Source organism: Tupaia chinensis, unplaced genomic scaffold, assembly GCF_000334495.1.
Source record: "Tupaia chinensis unplaced genomic scaffold, TupChi_1.0 Scaffold148607_1, whole genome shotgun sequence".
Taxonomy (NCBI): domain Eukaryota; kingdom Metazoa; phylum Chordata; class Mammalia; order Scandentia; family Tupaiidae; genus Tupaia; species Tupaia belangeri.
The window spans coordinates 596,374-611,028 of NW_006208456.1; the positions used below are offsets into that span (position 1 = coordinate 596,374).

General features: G+C 41.9%; 1 protein-coding gene across 6 annotated transcripts in view; it reads left to right on the top strand.

The window, feature by feature from the left end:
- Positions 1-14,655, top strand: part of RGS6 (regulator of G protein signaling 6) — a 614,581-nt gene that overhangs the window by 505,941 nt on the left and 93,985 nt on the right. For all 6 annotated transcript variants that reach the window (XM_006170490.2, XM_006170489.3, XM_006170488.2 and 3 more), the window contains exons 7-10: positions 4,769-4,833; positions 8,093-8,169; positions 11,142-11,223; positions 12,672-12,746. In XM_006170490.2, coding sequence (XP_006170552.1) covers positions 4,769-4,833; positions 8,093-8,169; positions 11,142-11,223; positions 12,672-12,746 — 299 coding nt within the window. The remainder of the gene's footprint in view (positions 1-4,768; positions 4,834-8,092; positions 8,170-11,141; positions 11,224-12,671; positions 12,747-14,655) is intronic.

Below are 14,655 nucleotides of genomic sequence, written 5' to 3' on the forward strand. Positions count from 1 at the left end.
TAGCTGTCCTGGCAGTCCAACCATGGCCCTCCTGAGGACTGACCTGCGGTTTCTTTCATGACTCTTTGCAGGACTGTTTGCGACTAGAAGGCAGGGGCAGCTGCAGTGATGGTAGGGAGGTGGGCAGTGGGTAGTGCCCATGGGAGCCTGTCTGGGAGACCCGTGCTATGAGCCACGAACTCTGAGTCACATGTTTGAGGGAGGGGGCTTAGCAATGGCGGCAGTCCTGAGGATGGGAGGAAGTGTGTGCTTGCCCAGGAAGGCTGCAGTGCTGGCATTTCCAAGTCCGGAGGAGGAGGATGACACTCCTGTGGGAGGGAAGAGCCCTGGGTTCATCTGCTCAGCTCTGTGCTGGCACTGCCCCGGGGACCCCCAGCAGGATGCTGCACCCCCAGGCTCTGATACGTGGCTCTAGCAAGACTTCAGGCTCAGAACTGACGCTGCATTTGGCCGCTCATACAACCGGTGCTTCTGGGGCTGAAAGCTGCTCACGAAAGCCCCACTTGGAATGTGAATAATTACAGCTCAGTTCCTACAGCAGCTGAGAGCCCTTGTGAATGTGAAAGCCAATATTTTTCCAGACAATGGAGAGGGTGGGAGGATGGTGGGACCAGATACCTGCGCTCAAGATTAAAATATTTACTTCAATTAAGCTTAGGCCATCGTACACTGCATACAAAAGGGCTTTATTTCCTGTCTCCCTGGGTTTTCTCCATTTGGTAACTCAAGTGTGTACCATGAACAGGGATAGAAATAACAGTTTATTTCAGGCTCTCATTAAAGCAAAATTATTTCAAGTTTCTGTGCTTCAATTTATGGTGAATCAAATGGAGGAGTCGAGGCGTGGGATGCAAAAGCACTTACCAGTATTTCCAAAGCAATTGAGTCAGAAAATCAGTAAGTACTTGCCGAGACAGAATTCAGCACAGTGGGCCCCAGGGTCAACTGGCTCCACTGACTGTGTGATCTTGGCAAGTTATTTCACCTCTCTGTGCCTCTCAGAAACCTCATATGAAAATCAAAGTAATCATAGTATTTGTCTCCTGGTGTTGTTTTGTTAGGAGTCAATGAGATGCATGTAAGACCCAGTGTTTGGCACATATTGGGTGGTCTGAAAAGTCATGATGTGGGACCAGCAGATAGCATAATGGCTACATCGCTGAACTCCCATGTAGTTGACCATGGTTTGAGTCCCAGATCCGGTGGCTTAAACTCACGCCGGGTGCATGTGCGTGCGTGCCCAAGATCCCGAGAGGAGAATGGAGGAGAAGGGATTGTGGCATGGCCATCCCCCCTGGGGGGTGATTTCTTGCTTTCTGTCTCTCTGTCTCTGTCTTTCTGGCGAGTGCCTGCGCCCTATAACAAAAACCTCTCCAAAAAAAAAGAAAGTCATGATGCATTTTTGCATCATAGAAAAATACATCATGACTTTTCCAGCACCCTAACAGTAAGGAATGAGTACTGTAATGATGACATTATTGATGGTTAAGATTGTCACTACTGGAGGAGCCAACAGTTGGTATAATGGTTAAGGCACTGTACTCCCACGTGGCCAACTGTGGTTTGAATCTCAGACCTGATGGCTTGAAAATCACTGGGCATGTGTGTACATGTGTCTAAAATCTCAGGAGGAGAATGGAGGAGAAGGAATTGCTGTGTGGCCATACCACCAGGGATGTGATTTCTCACTTTCCCTCTTACTGTCTCTCTCTGGTGAGTGTACCTACCCTATAGCAAAAAAACTTAAAAAAAAAAAAAAGATTACTACTGGAATGGTGATTGAGATTATTACCACTGTGGTAGCCCTCCCTTCAGAAAGGATATGAGACAGCTGCTATGGGGACATCCTCAGCACCTGAAACAATGCTTGGTATATACAAGGCACTCAATAAGTTTTCAAATGAGCAAGTGAATGAATAATAAATGAGTGAGTAAATGGTTCAGTGACCCATCTTAGTGGGAACTCTGGACTAGACCTCAATTCTAATTCCAACTCTATCACTAACTAGCCCTTGGAAAATCACTTCATTTTTCTGGGCCTTTGGTTTTCCCATCTATAAATGGTTGATGGTTACCATGGCTACTTCCAATGCTAAAATTCTGTTGTTCTAAAAAAATAATTTAAGTGTATAAGGGAAATAGAGATATAAGTGCTTTATATATTCCCTAGTTTAGGACAGTGAGTTAAACAGTGTCTTATGTCAACAGTAGAGACAGAGTTTTGAAAAGAATCAATCTTTTAAGTACATTGAAATATAAGGGCTGGCCCTCTGGCCTAGTGGTTAAGAGAGCCAGGGCCCACATGGCTGACTGTGCAGTTCAAGCTCTGGCCCCCGTAGCTTGAAAAACATGCCAGGTGCATGTGCGTGTGTGACCCAAATCCCACCAGGCCCTATTGAGGAGTATTTTATCCCTTTCCCCTCTGGTAAGCATATGTGCCCTCTGGCAAAATAAAATAAAAAATATGGTAAGTTCAATATTTTTTAAATTTTAATTGCACATGCAATGGGTGAATCTGTTCCCCTGATAGACTTTTTAAATGTCTTTTTTTGTCATAATGACAGGTGATGGCAGTGGGTTTATCCAAATGAGGCATAGGTGAGGCTGGAGTGCCAGGTATGAGGGCAAGGAAACAAAGATTTTTCAGTAAAAAATTAAGCATCTATAGGAAACCAACATCTGAGTGTAAAACAAGTCCCCAGATGCCCTCTTGTAGGCTTGGCTGGCATTACTAGCAGTCGCATGAGTTGGGTAAATGTTAGAGCCACCACTGGTGGTGGCACTGCGAGGCTGCAGGCAAATCCCAGTGTGGGTCTTTGCCAAGAACAGCCAAACCCTGCCTCCTTAGCAGTGGCATTAGCCACAAGAGAACGTGCTAGAGCGTGTGCTCATGTGACTCGTGGTCCTCAGGAGGGGCACCAGCTTTACATTCCATGCATGGTACTTCACAACCTGGCTAGGCCTTTGGACCCAGGTGAGTTGGAATGACACTATCTATACAAAATTCATAGTCTGCATCTGGTGAGCCTTTTTTGAGTTTTACATTTGGGCAATAAAAAATAAGGCCCAGGACAGCATTGTCAAAGCAGCTGCCGCTGCTGGCAAGTCACCAAGACCAGGCCTGGCAGGGCGGCTGACATACCAAGCTTCCTGCTTGAGGTTGTCCCCAATTCCACAAACTGTCTGTGGTTCCAGACTTTGGGTTAGAACAGACACCCCTTTATCAGATATGATGGAGAACTGGCTGCTTGGTTCATGACAGAAGTTGGTAAGTAGGAAATTAAAAAAATGATAGATGGCATACTTTAAGTACTTCACACAAATTTAATGTATACAAAGAAATCTTTGCTTAACAGCCTTTCAATAGGATCAAAGGTTATGGGTGCTCATAATTTGAGTTTATCTCTTAAGTAAACCACACTCAAAATAAACCATCCCACTTTGCTATCTGTAAAATGCATCAAGAATTTAAAGATATTTTTTTGGAGCCTCCAGAATATTTGTCTCTCCTAGAATTTTATTATTTTTCCCAATTATCTCACCCCTACCAAATTTGCCAATGATTATCCTGGTCATCTGTCCTTTAAGTTGCTCCAGATTATTGAGTCCTCATAGAAACAACTTTCTCTCCTTCCAGTCATTTGCTTGGTATTTGTAGTATTTAGTGAAATGACAGGTGTGCCTGATATAAGCAGATTTGAGAATGACCACAACAGACAATGTAACTGACGAGAGTAGAAATGGGGGCAGACCAGAGAGTAGGCTGCCAGCTGCGAGCCTCAAGATCCCCAAACATCATAGGCTGCCATAAGGGCAAACAGAGCAAGTTGGTTAATCCGCAAGGAGTTGACCGGAGAGAGATCTTTAACATAGTATATTCAAACAACTAGGGCCTGTTAATTTCAATATTGAGAAAAAACCCTCTATGACTTTCCCTCTTGGGCATTCTATTGTTGATTTATACCATTCATCTACTATTCATCCTGAATCGTTGCACTCAACACTGAGCTGAATCCTTGGAGATTAGTAGGAGAGTGCCAGGTAGAAGAAAGAAGAAAGACTTTCCTGGTAAGGATACGTATGCAGAGGAATGGAACTGAAAGTCATTTAGTGGCCTTCAATGCCTGAGTGAGGGAGGAGAGGCTGATGAGAGAAGTGGAGACTAGACCCCAAAGAACCATATTTGCTGCCCGAAGGAACCCAGTCTTGCAGTCCCAATGCGAGACTTTTAGGCCTGGGAGTAATATGATCACATTTATGGAAGTTCACTCTCAGTGGAAGCTGTTTCTGGTAAAGCAGAATGAAAAGAAGGAAGGGGAGTTGTCAGGATTATAAGTTAGGATCATCTGATCATGACCTGTAGGAAGGCTCCTAGAGGTCAGGTGTCATGACTTCCACTTAAAAACAACTTTTTCACGCAGCAGTGCCGGGCACATAGTAAGGGATGGATGGATGATGATGGATGGATGGATGATGGTGGATGGGTGGATGATGGTGGATGGATGGATGATGGTGGATGAATGGATGATGGTGGATGGATGGATGATGATGATGGATGGATGATGATGGATGGATGGATGATGGTGGATGGATGGATGATGATGGATGGATGGATGATGATGGATGGATGGATGATGGTGGATGGATGGATGATGGTGGATGGATGAATGATGATGGATGGATGGATGGATGGATGATGGATGGATGGGTTTATGATTCCACCTCACTGCTGGTTTTGAACATGCTGTGACTTATCTTCTTCCCTCAGCTATCTATCTCTGTAAGAGGACAATGCAGAATAAGGCGAGGCTGGAACTGGCAGATTATGAAGCAGTAAGTATTATTATTTTCCGGTCTAGTATGGAAGGGAGTAAAATCATATCTGCAGCTCTGTTTAAGCTGCTTTTCCTCCCCCACCCCACCTCCAGGCCCCTTTAGACAGTGGAAGGGAAGTTTTTCTGTTTCTTCTCCTTTGTTCTCAGCTCCTCTTACCATCACAGTAAAAGTATCTTTAGAGAACTATAACTCTCATAACTCAAAAATTTAAAAAATTAACAACTCAACTTAAAATTAGGCAAAAGACTTGAAAAGATGTTTTACCAAGGAAGACAAAAAGATGGCAAATAAGCACATGAAAGATGTTCAAGACCATTAGCCATTTAGGAAATACAGATTAAGTCCATGGTAAGATTTTGGTATACACCTATTAGAATGGCTAAAATTAAAAGGACTGTTAATACCAAGCAATGAGGAGGATTTGGAACAAGTGGCACTCTCCAACCTTGCTGGTAGCAATGCAAAATGATATAGCCACCCTGAAAAATGACTGGGTGGTTTCCTAGATAATTAAGCATATATTTACCATATAACCAAGCAATCCCATCCATATGTACCCTGAGAAATCAGAACTTAGGTTTACACATACACCTATAGATAATATCTACACCTGCTTTATCTTTAATTGCCATACTTTGAAAGCAACCCAGATTCACTTTAACAGATTGGGACCAGCAGTTGGCATAATGGCCATGTCACTGGACCCCCATGTAGTCAACTGCAGTTCGAGTCCCAGATCTGGTGGCTTAAACTCACACCAGGCACGTGTGCGTGTTGTGCCCAAGATCTCGAAAGGACAATGGAGGAGAAGGGATTGTGGTGAGGCCATCTCTCCCTGGGGTAATTTCTCACTTTCTGTCTCTCTGTCTCTCTTTGTCTTTCTGGTGAGCGCACACACCCTATGGCAAAAACCTCTCCAAAAAAAATGGTAAAACAAACTATGGTACATCCATATGATGGAATACTATTCTGTGATAAAAATGAGTAAACTATTGATACATACAACCACTTGAATGAGTATAGATGACATCATGTTGAATGAAAGAAGCTAGTCTCAAGGTATTTATTCCATTTACATGACATACTTGTAAAGATAAAACTATCATAAGAATACATATCAATGACTGCCAGGGGTTATGAGTGGTAATGAAACTGTTCTAAATCCTGATTGTAGTTATAAAAATATATACATGTATTAAAATTTGCAAAAGAATAAAAGCCAAATTTGCTATATAATTATTTTTAATATTGAAATTAAAAATGGAGTCTTTATACCCAGTCCACTGTACTTGGGAGTAAAAGCAGAGTATCAGGATAAAATTCATGATCCTAAGGCCAGCAGGTGGTGTGGTGGTTTAGGCACTGGGCTCCCACAGGGTTGACCACAGTTCGAGTCCCAGACCTGGCAGCTTGAAAATCATGCCAGGTGCATCTGCATGCATGCCCAAAATCTCAGGAGGAGGATGAAAAAGAAGGGACTGCAGTGTGACCATCTCTCACTTTTTATTTCTCACTTTCCCTCTCACATCTCTCTCTTCCTCTCTCTAGCAAGTCCAGACCCCTGTGGCAAAAACTTAAAAAAAAAAAAAAAATCCTTCTAAGCAGATCCTGGCATGGTTGTTCTGTGGCTCTGAGCATCCTGGGAGCTCAGTCCTGCCTCTGTCTGCCTTGACACCCCTCTTTCAGAAGGGTGCTGTTTTATTCTTTGCGCACCCAGATAAAAAGACATGACCACATCACTTTCCTAACTTGACCTTTGAGAAAGACCCAGATTACTGAAGTATATGTCCCCTCCATCTGTATAAGGAGTATACATACGGAGTTTTTGTCCCCTCCATCCCCTGTATTTTCCATGTTTTAGAAAAGGTCCTACATAGAAACAAGACAGCATCAATTCCTGAGGTCTCTCATTAGTTTTCTTTTCTCTTGACCTACAATGCTCTACTCTAGTATTTGTGAAGAATATGGTATGAAGATGGTCTTTAAAAATTCTGAATAAAAATGGTTAGAAACTAAAAAAGAAATTGTTTCCAAAATGCAGTAATTTTATTAAAACTGTCTGACTATGTATGCTTTTCTGGTAAAAAACATAAAAGTTAAAGCAGCAAAGAGATAAGATTATCTGTAATCCCCCTAAATTTTTTCTGTAATACATTTTTTCTAACAAAAATAAATAGGATAATATCATGAACATTAGTATGTAAGCTGTTTCTTGCCCTCATCATATACTGTACATGTCTTGGGAATCTTCCCATGTCAGTAATAATCTACATTTTCGTTTTTATAGACTGCTAGTACTCCATGGTATGCGCATGCCGTAGTTCATACAACTACTCTCCAAGCAATTGACTCTTAGGCATTTCTAGCTTTGCTTCCTATAGACAGTGGAAGAGTCCAAGGGGCAGTTTTTAGAAGTACTGTAGCCCAAGCCTGGTAATAACATGTGGTGCTCTTCAACTGAAGTTCCTTTTATATTAATAATCTACTAATGAGGGTAATCAATTAGTGTTGGCATAAGCTCTATGGAAATACATAACATAATGTGGGCTCCAGCCTGGCATTTATCAGAATTAGGAGAATCATTAGGAAACCTGTCAAACTCCTCTCTTCTCTGTCCTGTTGTTCCACCGGGTAAGTCTACAGACTTAGAGAAAACACTTCTTCCCTTTTCCTCTAAAGGCAACCCTTGATGACTTTTCTTTCTTTCTGTTCTGGGGTTCTCCCTTCATAAACATCACAAAAGTAGGCGCTCTGTTTGGTCCTCTTTTGAATCTTGGCTTTTAAAAATACTAATGCCAGGTCTTCTGGGTTCTTTCCTGTGACCTTCCCAGCTCTCTGCTGGAAGACGAGTCCTGAGCAATCCATTCTTGGTTTTGCTCTCAGAGATACCCAGCAGCTTGCAAAGACTTCATCGTTCCTTCTCCAATAGCCACAAACCATTCTCCATATTTTCCGTATGCTTCATAACAAATGCCATGTGAATTGTGTCCTTGTAAAACACACAAGGATAGAGGAATCAAGTGAACCATAGAGACTGCCGACTTAATGGATGTATAAATGAATATTAATAGTTCAGCTGTATACAGCAAGGTCTGGGTCAAAGTTGCACTGGGTTCGTGTCCAGTGGATGTAAAGTGGGGCCCTGCTATTTCATTGGGAGTAACCAAAATGGATGGCTGCCTTGGAATAAGCATAGGTGTCGATGTGCTAATTTACAGTGATTAATACCTTCTTGTTGATTTTCATTTCTCATTAGGAAAACTTAGCAAGACTCCAGAGGGCCTTTGCACGGAAGTGGGAATTCATCTTTATGCAAGCCGAAGCACAAGTGAAGTAGGTGAACTCAATAGAGACCCTTTCAGAGAGAAAAGGACTTCCTGAAAGAAAAACATTTAGAGGTGGTGTGAGAGTACGATCATCGAAGTGAGATTTCTAGCTGGTGTTATTCTCTCTAATCTCTTCTGACAGTAACTGAGTAGAAATTAAGGTCAGAATGGATAAGTTCCATCTTTGTAACCAATGTCCCTCTCAAATAATTTCAGAAGTATATGCTTCAGCAGACCAGGGGGATCCTCCTAGATGCAGAGCTCTGGTTAGAAGAAGGTACACCTATTTCCCCCAAAGATTTCCAATTATCATTCTTGCTCAGAGAAAAAAAAAATCAGACCCACTTCGCTCATAGGACTAGAGATTTTGTCTTCATAGAAACACACATTGGAGTGTTAAGGAAGACAAGTAGCCTCTCTCCCCTTCTCCCCCCACAGGGAGGAGTTAATAACCAATTGAAAAATATGGTACAGAAGATGGACAATTAAAATCCAGCGTTAGATTATTACACTGATTAAAAATCAGGTCATAGGACATGATTTTGGATCTATGGCCACAGATCCAGATTAAACTTTTCTTCCTGGCAAAGGTGGGTATCTATAGACCTCCCCAGCCAAGGCAGAGTCGACCTCTGAAGCTCACTGCGTGCAGAGAGCAGATATTCTGAGAGGCTGGCCCAGACAGGGGCCCAGATAGAACCAGCCTGAATGGTCTCATTTTTTTTCTCAAATCTACCAGTAAGTTAAATTATTCTTATCTTAGAACAAAAGATGAAGAGAGGGAAAAGTTGGAAGTGTTCTTCCCATATTTTTCCTTCCCAATATACAGTGTAAGTTCCTTCCTCTTTAAGGACACAAGGGGAGTGGAGAACAAATGTCCTCCAGCCCACAGACATTATTATCAGCCAGATCCATTTAATTCTGGGAAGTTGAATTGCTCAGGTCAAATCCTCATTGTTGTGTGACGGTGTCTGCATTAGCCAGGAGCATCAGCAGAGGTAGTGTGGCAGGGGATGCTGAGCTGGGTACCTTGTGACGGGGATGTGAGCAAGCAGCAGTTGTTGTAGCTGTAGCCACAGCAGGAAATGACCTGAGGTCATCTGGTCAGTGTGTGCAGGCCCTCATTCTCTTGCCTGCTTCCACAGTCTTTGCTTGTCTTCGTCTGGTATTGCGCTGCTCGTAGAAATGCCTGAGCCTGGGTGATTTATAAAGAATAGAGGTTAATTTAATTCCCAGTTCCAGGAGTGAGTCTAAAGGCATGAGGCTGGCTCATAGCCAACAGAAGTAGAGAGGATGGTGGGTGAGTGCATAGAGAGTGTTCCCTTTATACGGTCCACTCTCAGGAGGACTAACTCCTTCTCATGGGAACTAGAACTCATTTGGTAGCAACTGAAACAACATTCATCCATTTGTGGGGCAGATGTTGCCATGATCCAGTCACTGCCCACTAGGCCTTATTCCCCCAGTACATTACTCTGGGACCAAATTCTAAAACATGAACCTTTGGAAGACAAACCACTATCCAAATCATGGTGCCTTTCCTTACCCATGATGCTGGTCACCTGGTGACCACTTCAGTACTCCCAGCTGTCCCCAGGGGTGGTGGCACCGGGCACTGGGTGCTAAGCGGCAGTCAGGAGCACCCAAGAAGTCGAAGGTAGGAGGGTGGTGGGAAGTGGAAAGGAAGCTGGGGTTTGCTAGGACTGAGACAGAAGAGAGCCCGTGTGAGAAGCAAAGAAGGGTGCTCCTTTGTTCTTCCAGAATCAACAGCGTCTCATAATATGAAAGAAGGCCCAGTTGTCACTTCATATATATATTGTATTTCTCTATTAACTTTTTTGATTAAATGTATGATTACCTTATAATTGTGAGCCATTTAAGTACACAGTGATTACCATAAAAATCATGGGGTGATTATAGGTTTATTTTAGTCCAGTAAACTAAAGTGTTCCCAAGAGAGCCAAGAACCAGAAGTTACATGGCAATTAATTTGACTTACTTTTTACTTAGAGAGATAATATGAGGTAATACATGCTTTGAAAAAGAAAAAAAAAAAAAGCCTCTTTCCTCTGCTGCTGATCAGGACATCGAAAGAATCTGTCTTTGTCACCTGTAATTTCCTTTTTGCAATTTGTGTCTTCACCAGCCAAGGCTGCTGATATTTGCCTTCTGGATCTTGTCACACGAGAAGGCCATTACTCTGCCTTTAGGAAGCCAGATGCTTTAAGTGACTTTTAAAACATGTAATTGTAGCATTCTAAAGACATTTCTACTGACTCCTTATCTAAAGCGAATTTTCAAATTCAACGAGGGAACACTGGGAGGCCAGTGGTTCTATTCCTTCCTGTAATTTGTGTAGTCAGTGTTCAGTAACCACTTTGATGGTGGGGGGAGGGCAGGGGAGCATGTCAATGAATAATTCAGTTCTTAATAATCCAAATCCTAATACAATAGACAGCTGCATTCTTGTTCTTCCTGTAGGCCCACCATGTTCATTATACATATATGCAATCTGCAACCTAGCCTAAAACGAGCTCCCTTACCATGTGTGGAATTTCTGAGGTTTCCGGGAAGGAACTATATACTCATATTTCGCAGCTCTGCAGAGAGCAGGAACCACAGTGGTGCCAATAGCCTTGCATGCATTTTGCTCCCAGAAATGGAAGCAGAGAGTTGGAGCAAGAGTCAGGAGATAAAAGCATTAAAAATTGTGATGGACACTGGAGACAAAGTGGAAAGAGAGTATGGGAGGGGAAGAGCGCAGGGAAGGAAGACACAAATAAGGTTTTTTATCTGTTGAGGAGAATGTGTGTAATAGTCTCAGCTGGGCTGGACTGAGGTGGCTAGCATGCTGGGTAAAGTCTCTTCACAATCTAAATGACGTAAAGCTATTTAATGAATGAATAATAATTTTTTAAAGTTTTATTTTTTTTCAAAAACAGAGTACAAGCCTCTTATTTCCTCTCTGTACTTTTTCAGGATTGATCGGAAAAAGGACAAGACAGAAAGAAAAATTTTGGATAGTCAAGAACGAGCATTTTGGGATGTCCACAGGCCAGTGGTGAGAAAATTCTACTTGGTTCTCTGGGATTTTTTTTCTTTTTCTTTTTCTTTTTTTTTTAATTCTTATTTCCTTCTTTGGAAAGCAAAGACTGTCTTTAGCCACCAGGTGTCTCTTTAAGAAAATGACTAAACTTTGTGAATATGGATTTGCCAATCACTTACATAATCTCAGTAGATTTTCTGGAATGCATGTCAGCTCCACCTTTAAAAATGATCTATCCATGAAAATACAGAATTGGAAATGGGGTGGGGGGCACTATGGGAATTCTACCAGGTGAACTTTGGGTCCCAGAAGTTTATATTCCCCCAAATCAATGATTTCCATTTCCACTGTAGTTTAACTGTAAATCTTAAACTATTCTCTTTCAAATGCAGCTAGTTCTTGTTATTTGTGGTAATTATGTCCTATAAAGTCTGTAAACTGAATTAGTGAATTTTGAAGCATCGCTCCTGGGGGAAATACAGGCTTAGGTGCTTACAAGCTCCTGGTTATAGCATTTTTGTAAATCGATCAATAAACCCAGAACCATGTTGCATGTGTGTTTCTGTATAAAGACATCATATTTACTATATACTGTTGATTCCCCCGGATTGAACACAGAGCCAACAGCACTGTACCTCAGGCCTGAATGGCATGTCACAGGTATTTTCTCTGTAAGGTCCATCACAGCCTTTTTGGGCTTAGGAACACTAGACAGCACTGTGCCCAGGGCCATTTTAAACAACAAAAGCACAACAATATAGAAAATTTGGCACTAAATAATCCTGAAATAGACTGTTTACAGAATGAGGTCTGAAACAAGAAGGCTTAGGGTCACCGGTCATCCTCAGCTGAGACCATGCACATATGCCAACTCAACATTTGTGCTAGTCTATTTTGCATGCCATGAAATGGTCATTAAAGTGCCATGTGTGCTGATTTGGGGGTTACATATGAATTTCAGCAAATAGGTGAATTCACAAATACTAGATCTGTAAAGAATGAGGCTCAACTATATTTCTAATTTCATATTATTAAAGCACACCTCACATTTCCCTCATGAAATGGAACTAAAAATAGATGAACTATTTCAGCCTTCTTAAAAAAAATGATTAACTGCAAGAACAATAAATTAGTTTCCCATCCCAGTATTGGAGGCTTTTCAGATGGTTAGGTATGTGAAATAACAAAGACTGTGGCTGAAGTAATCTTGCCACTTGAATAATAAGTTTGCTCATAAAAACCGTACACTATATCTCCGACGTATCATCATTATATTATTAGGTAAGCTTTTACATTTCATATGAGAACTCCATGGAGGAGCACATATCACGGCAAAATGGAAAAAAAAAAATCATGTGTGCTCTGCAATGGAAAAGATAAAGATTGGTTGTGATGGTGTTACTTGGGCTAAACTGTGAAGAGTAATTTTCACTTAGTAATTTATATGACCTTTTTTTCCTCAGCCAGGCTGTGTGAACACAACAGAAATGGATATCAGAAAATGTCGACGTTTGAAGAATCCACAAAAGGTTAAAAAGGTTCGCTAGTTTGGCTGAATTAAAACTTCTTGATTTGTGAGGCTAGCAGGTAGCATGGTAGGTGCTGGACTCGCACATGGCTGACCACAGTTTGAATCCGGGACCTGAAAGCTTGAAAATCACACCAGGCCCATGTGCATGCATGCCCAAAATCCCAGGAGGAGAATGGTGGCGTGACCATCCTCCCCAGAGGGTGATTTCTCACTTTCCCTCTCACTGTCTCTCTCCAGCAAACACGTGCCCTCTGGTAAAAAAAAAAAAAAAAAAAAAAAAAAAAAAAAACATTTTGGGACCAAAAAAACCGTACCTCTCACTGGCCACAAATAACCCTTCCATCTCTGAGACTTTTCGTAACTTGCTATTTATAATCCTACCACATTTTGTCTTTGGAAACCACTTCATTCATTCGCTCTACAAACCTTGAATGTCTGATGTGCGCTTGGCGCTGTGCTTGCTGCCAGAATACAGTAACAGGTCCTCCTGAGGCCCGTAGTCTGGCAGGGCATTAAACAAAATGACAGGCAACCAGGCCCCTGAACACTCCATTAGGGCAAGGACAGGATGGCTCAGGAGCACCCAGGCGGGGCAGCTAATCCACACTTGGGAACTTCCAGGACTTCTGAAAGCAAACTCAAGTGTGCAGAAGGGTAAGTATTAATAGCAATTGGTTCTGGGGATGTGGCAGAAAAGAAAGGAAATTAAAGAATGAATGAAAAAAAAAAAAGGAAAACCCACAGATAAAATGAGCTTGGTGTTTAGAAACAAAGGGACATCTTTTAGTAAGCCGGATCATACTATCTTGAATCACCATCTTGCCTAACTGAATGACCCAGTGACCATTTGTGTTTCACTTTACTGAAAGAAGTAGGGACCTTGGCACACCCATGGGTGCTACACCCAGGCATGTTACCATCCATACAGCCCACCCTCACATGGCACCAAGGTCTATATTGTGGGAGAACATGGCTGTACTCTAGAATATTAATTTTGAAAGGTTAGAAGTGTCCTCAGTCACCCTATTGTCACAACCATTGTTCTCTCTGTCATCTATATGTATGTGTAGATACATATATACTCACATATACATACGTGCATATACATAAACACACATATACACACATATAAATACACAAATGCACAGATGTATGAGAGCCAAGACATACACCTGTTTGTCTTACGAATAAGCTCCTTGAATCTCCTTATATTTGTTCTTCACTAGGATGACAATGTCAAATATAATGTATTTAAAACATCAGTGTTAAAATGGCCTCATTTGACCTTTAAGGACTCTCTAATTCAAATAATGGAGAATTTATTTAATTTTATTTATTATTATTACTATTATTTTTAATTTGCTGTGGGATAGGTTTACTCACCAGAGAAAGAGACAGCGAGAGTGGGAGAAAGTGAGAAAACAAGCCTCCAGGTCCAGGACTGAAACTGAGGTCAGCTACTTGGTAGTCCAGTCCCTTAACCACCATGCTACCTGCTGGCCCAGATTTTCTCCTTTTAATCCTTTTTGGTGTGTATTTATTTGTGTATTTAAAGTTACACACATACTGTAACTCCAATGTAAGAAAAATAACAAGGGACCAGCGGTTAGTGTAATGGCTTTGTTGCTAGACTCCCATGTAGTCGACCGTGGTTTGAGTCCCGGACCTAGTGGTTTAAACTCACGCCGGGCACGTGTGCATGCGTGCCAAGGATCCCAAGAGGAGAATGTAGGAGAAGGGATTGTGGTGTGGCCATCACCCCTGGGGGGTGATTTCTAGCTTTCTGTCTCTCTGTCTCTCTCTGACTTTCTGGCAAGCACACATGCCCTATGGAAAAAACCTCTCCAAAAAAAAAAAGAAAGAAAGAAAAGAAAGAAAGAGGGACCAGCAGTTAGCATAATGGCTATGTCGCTGGA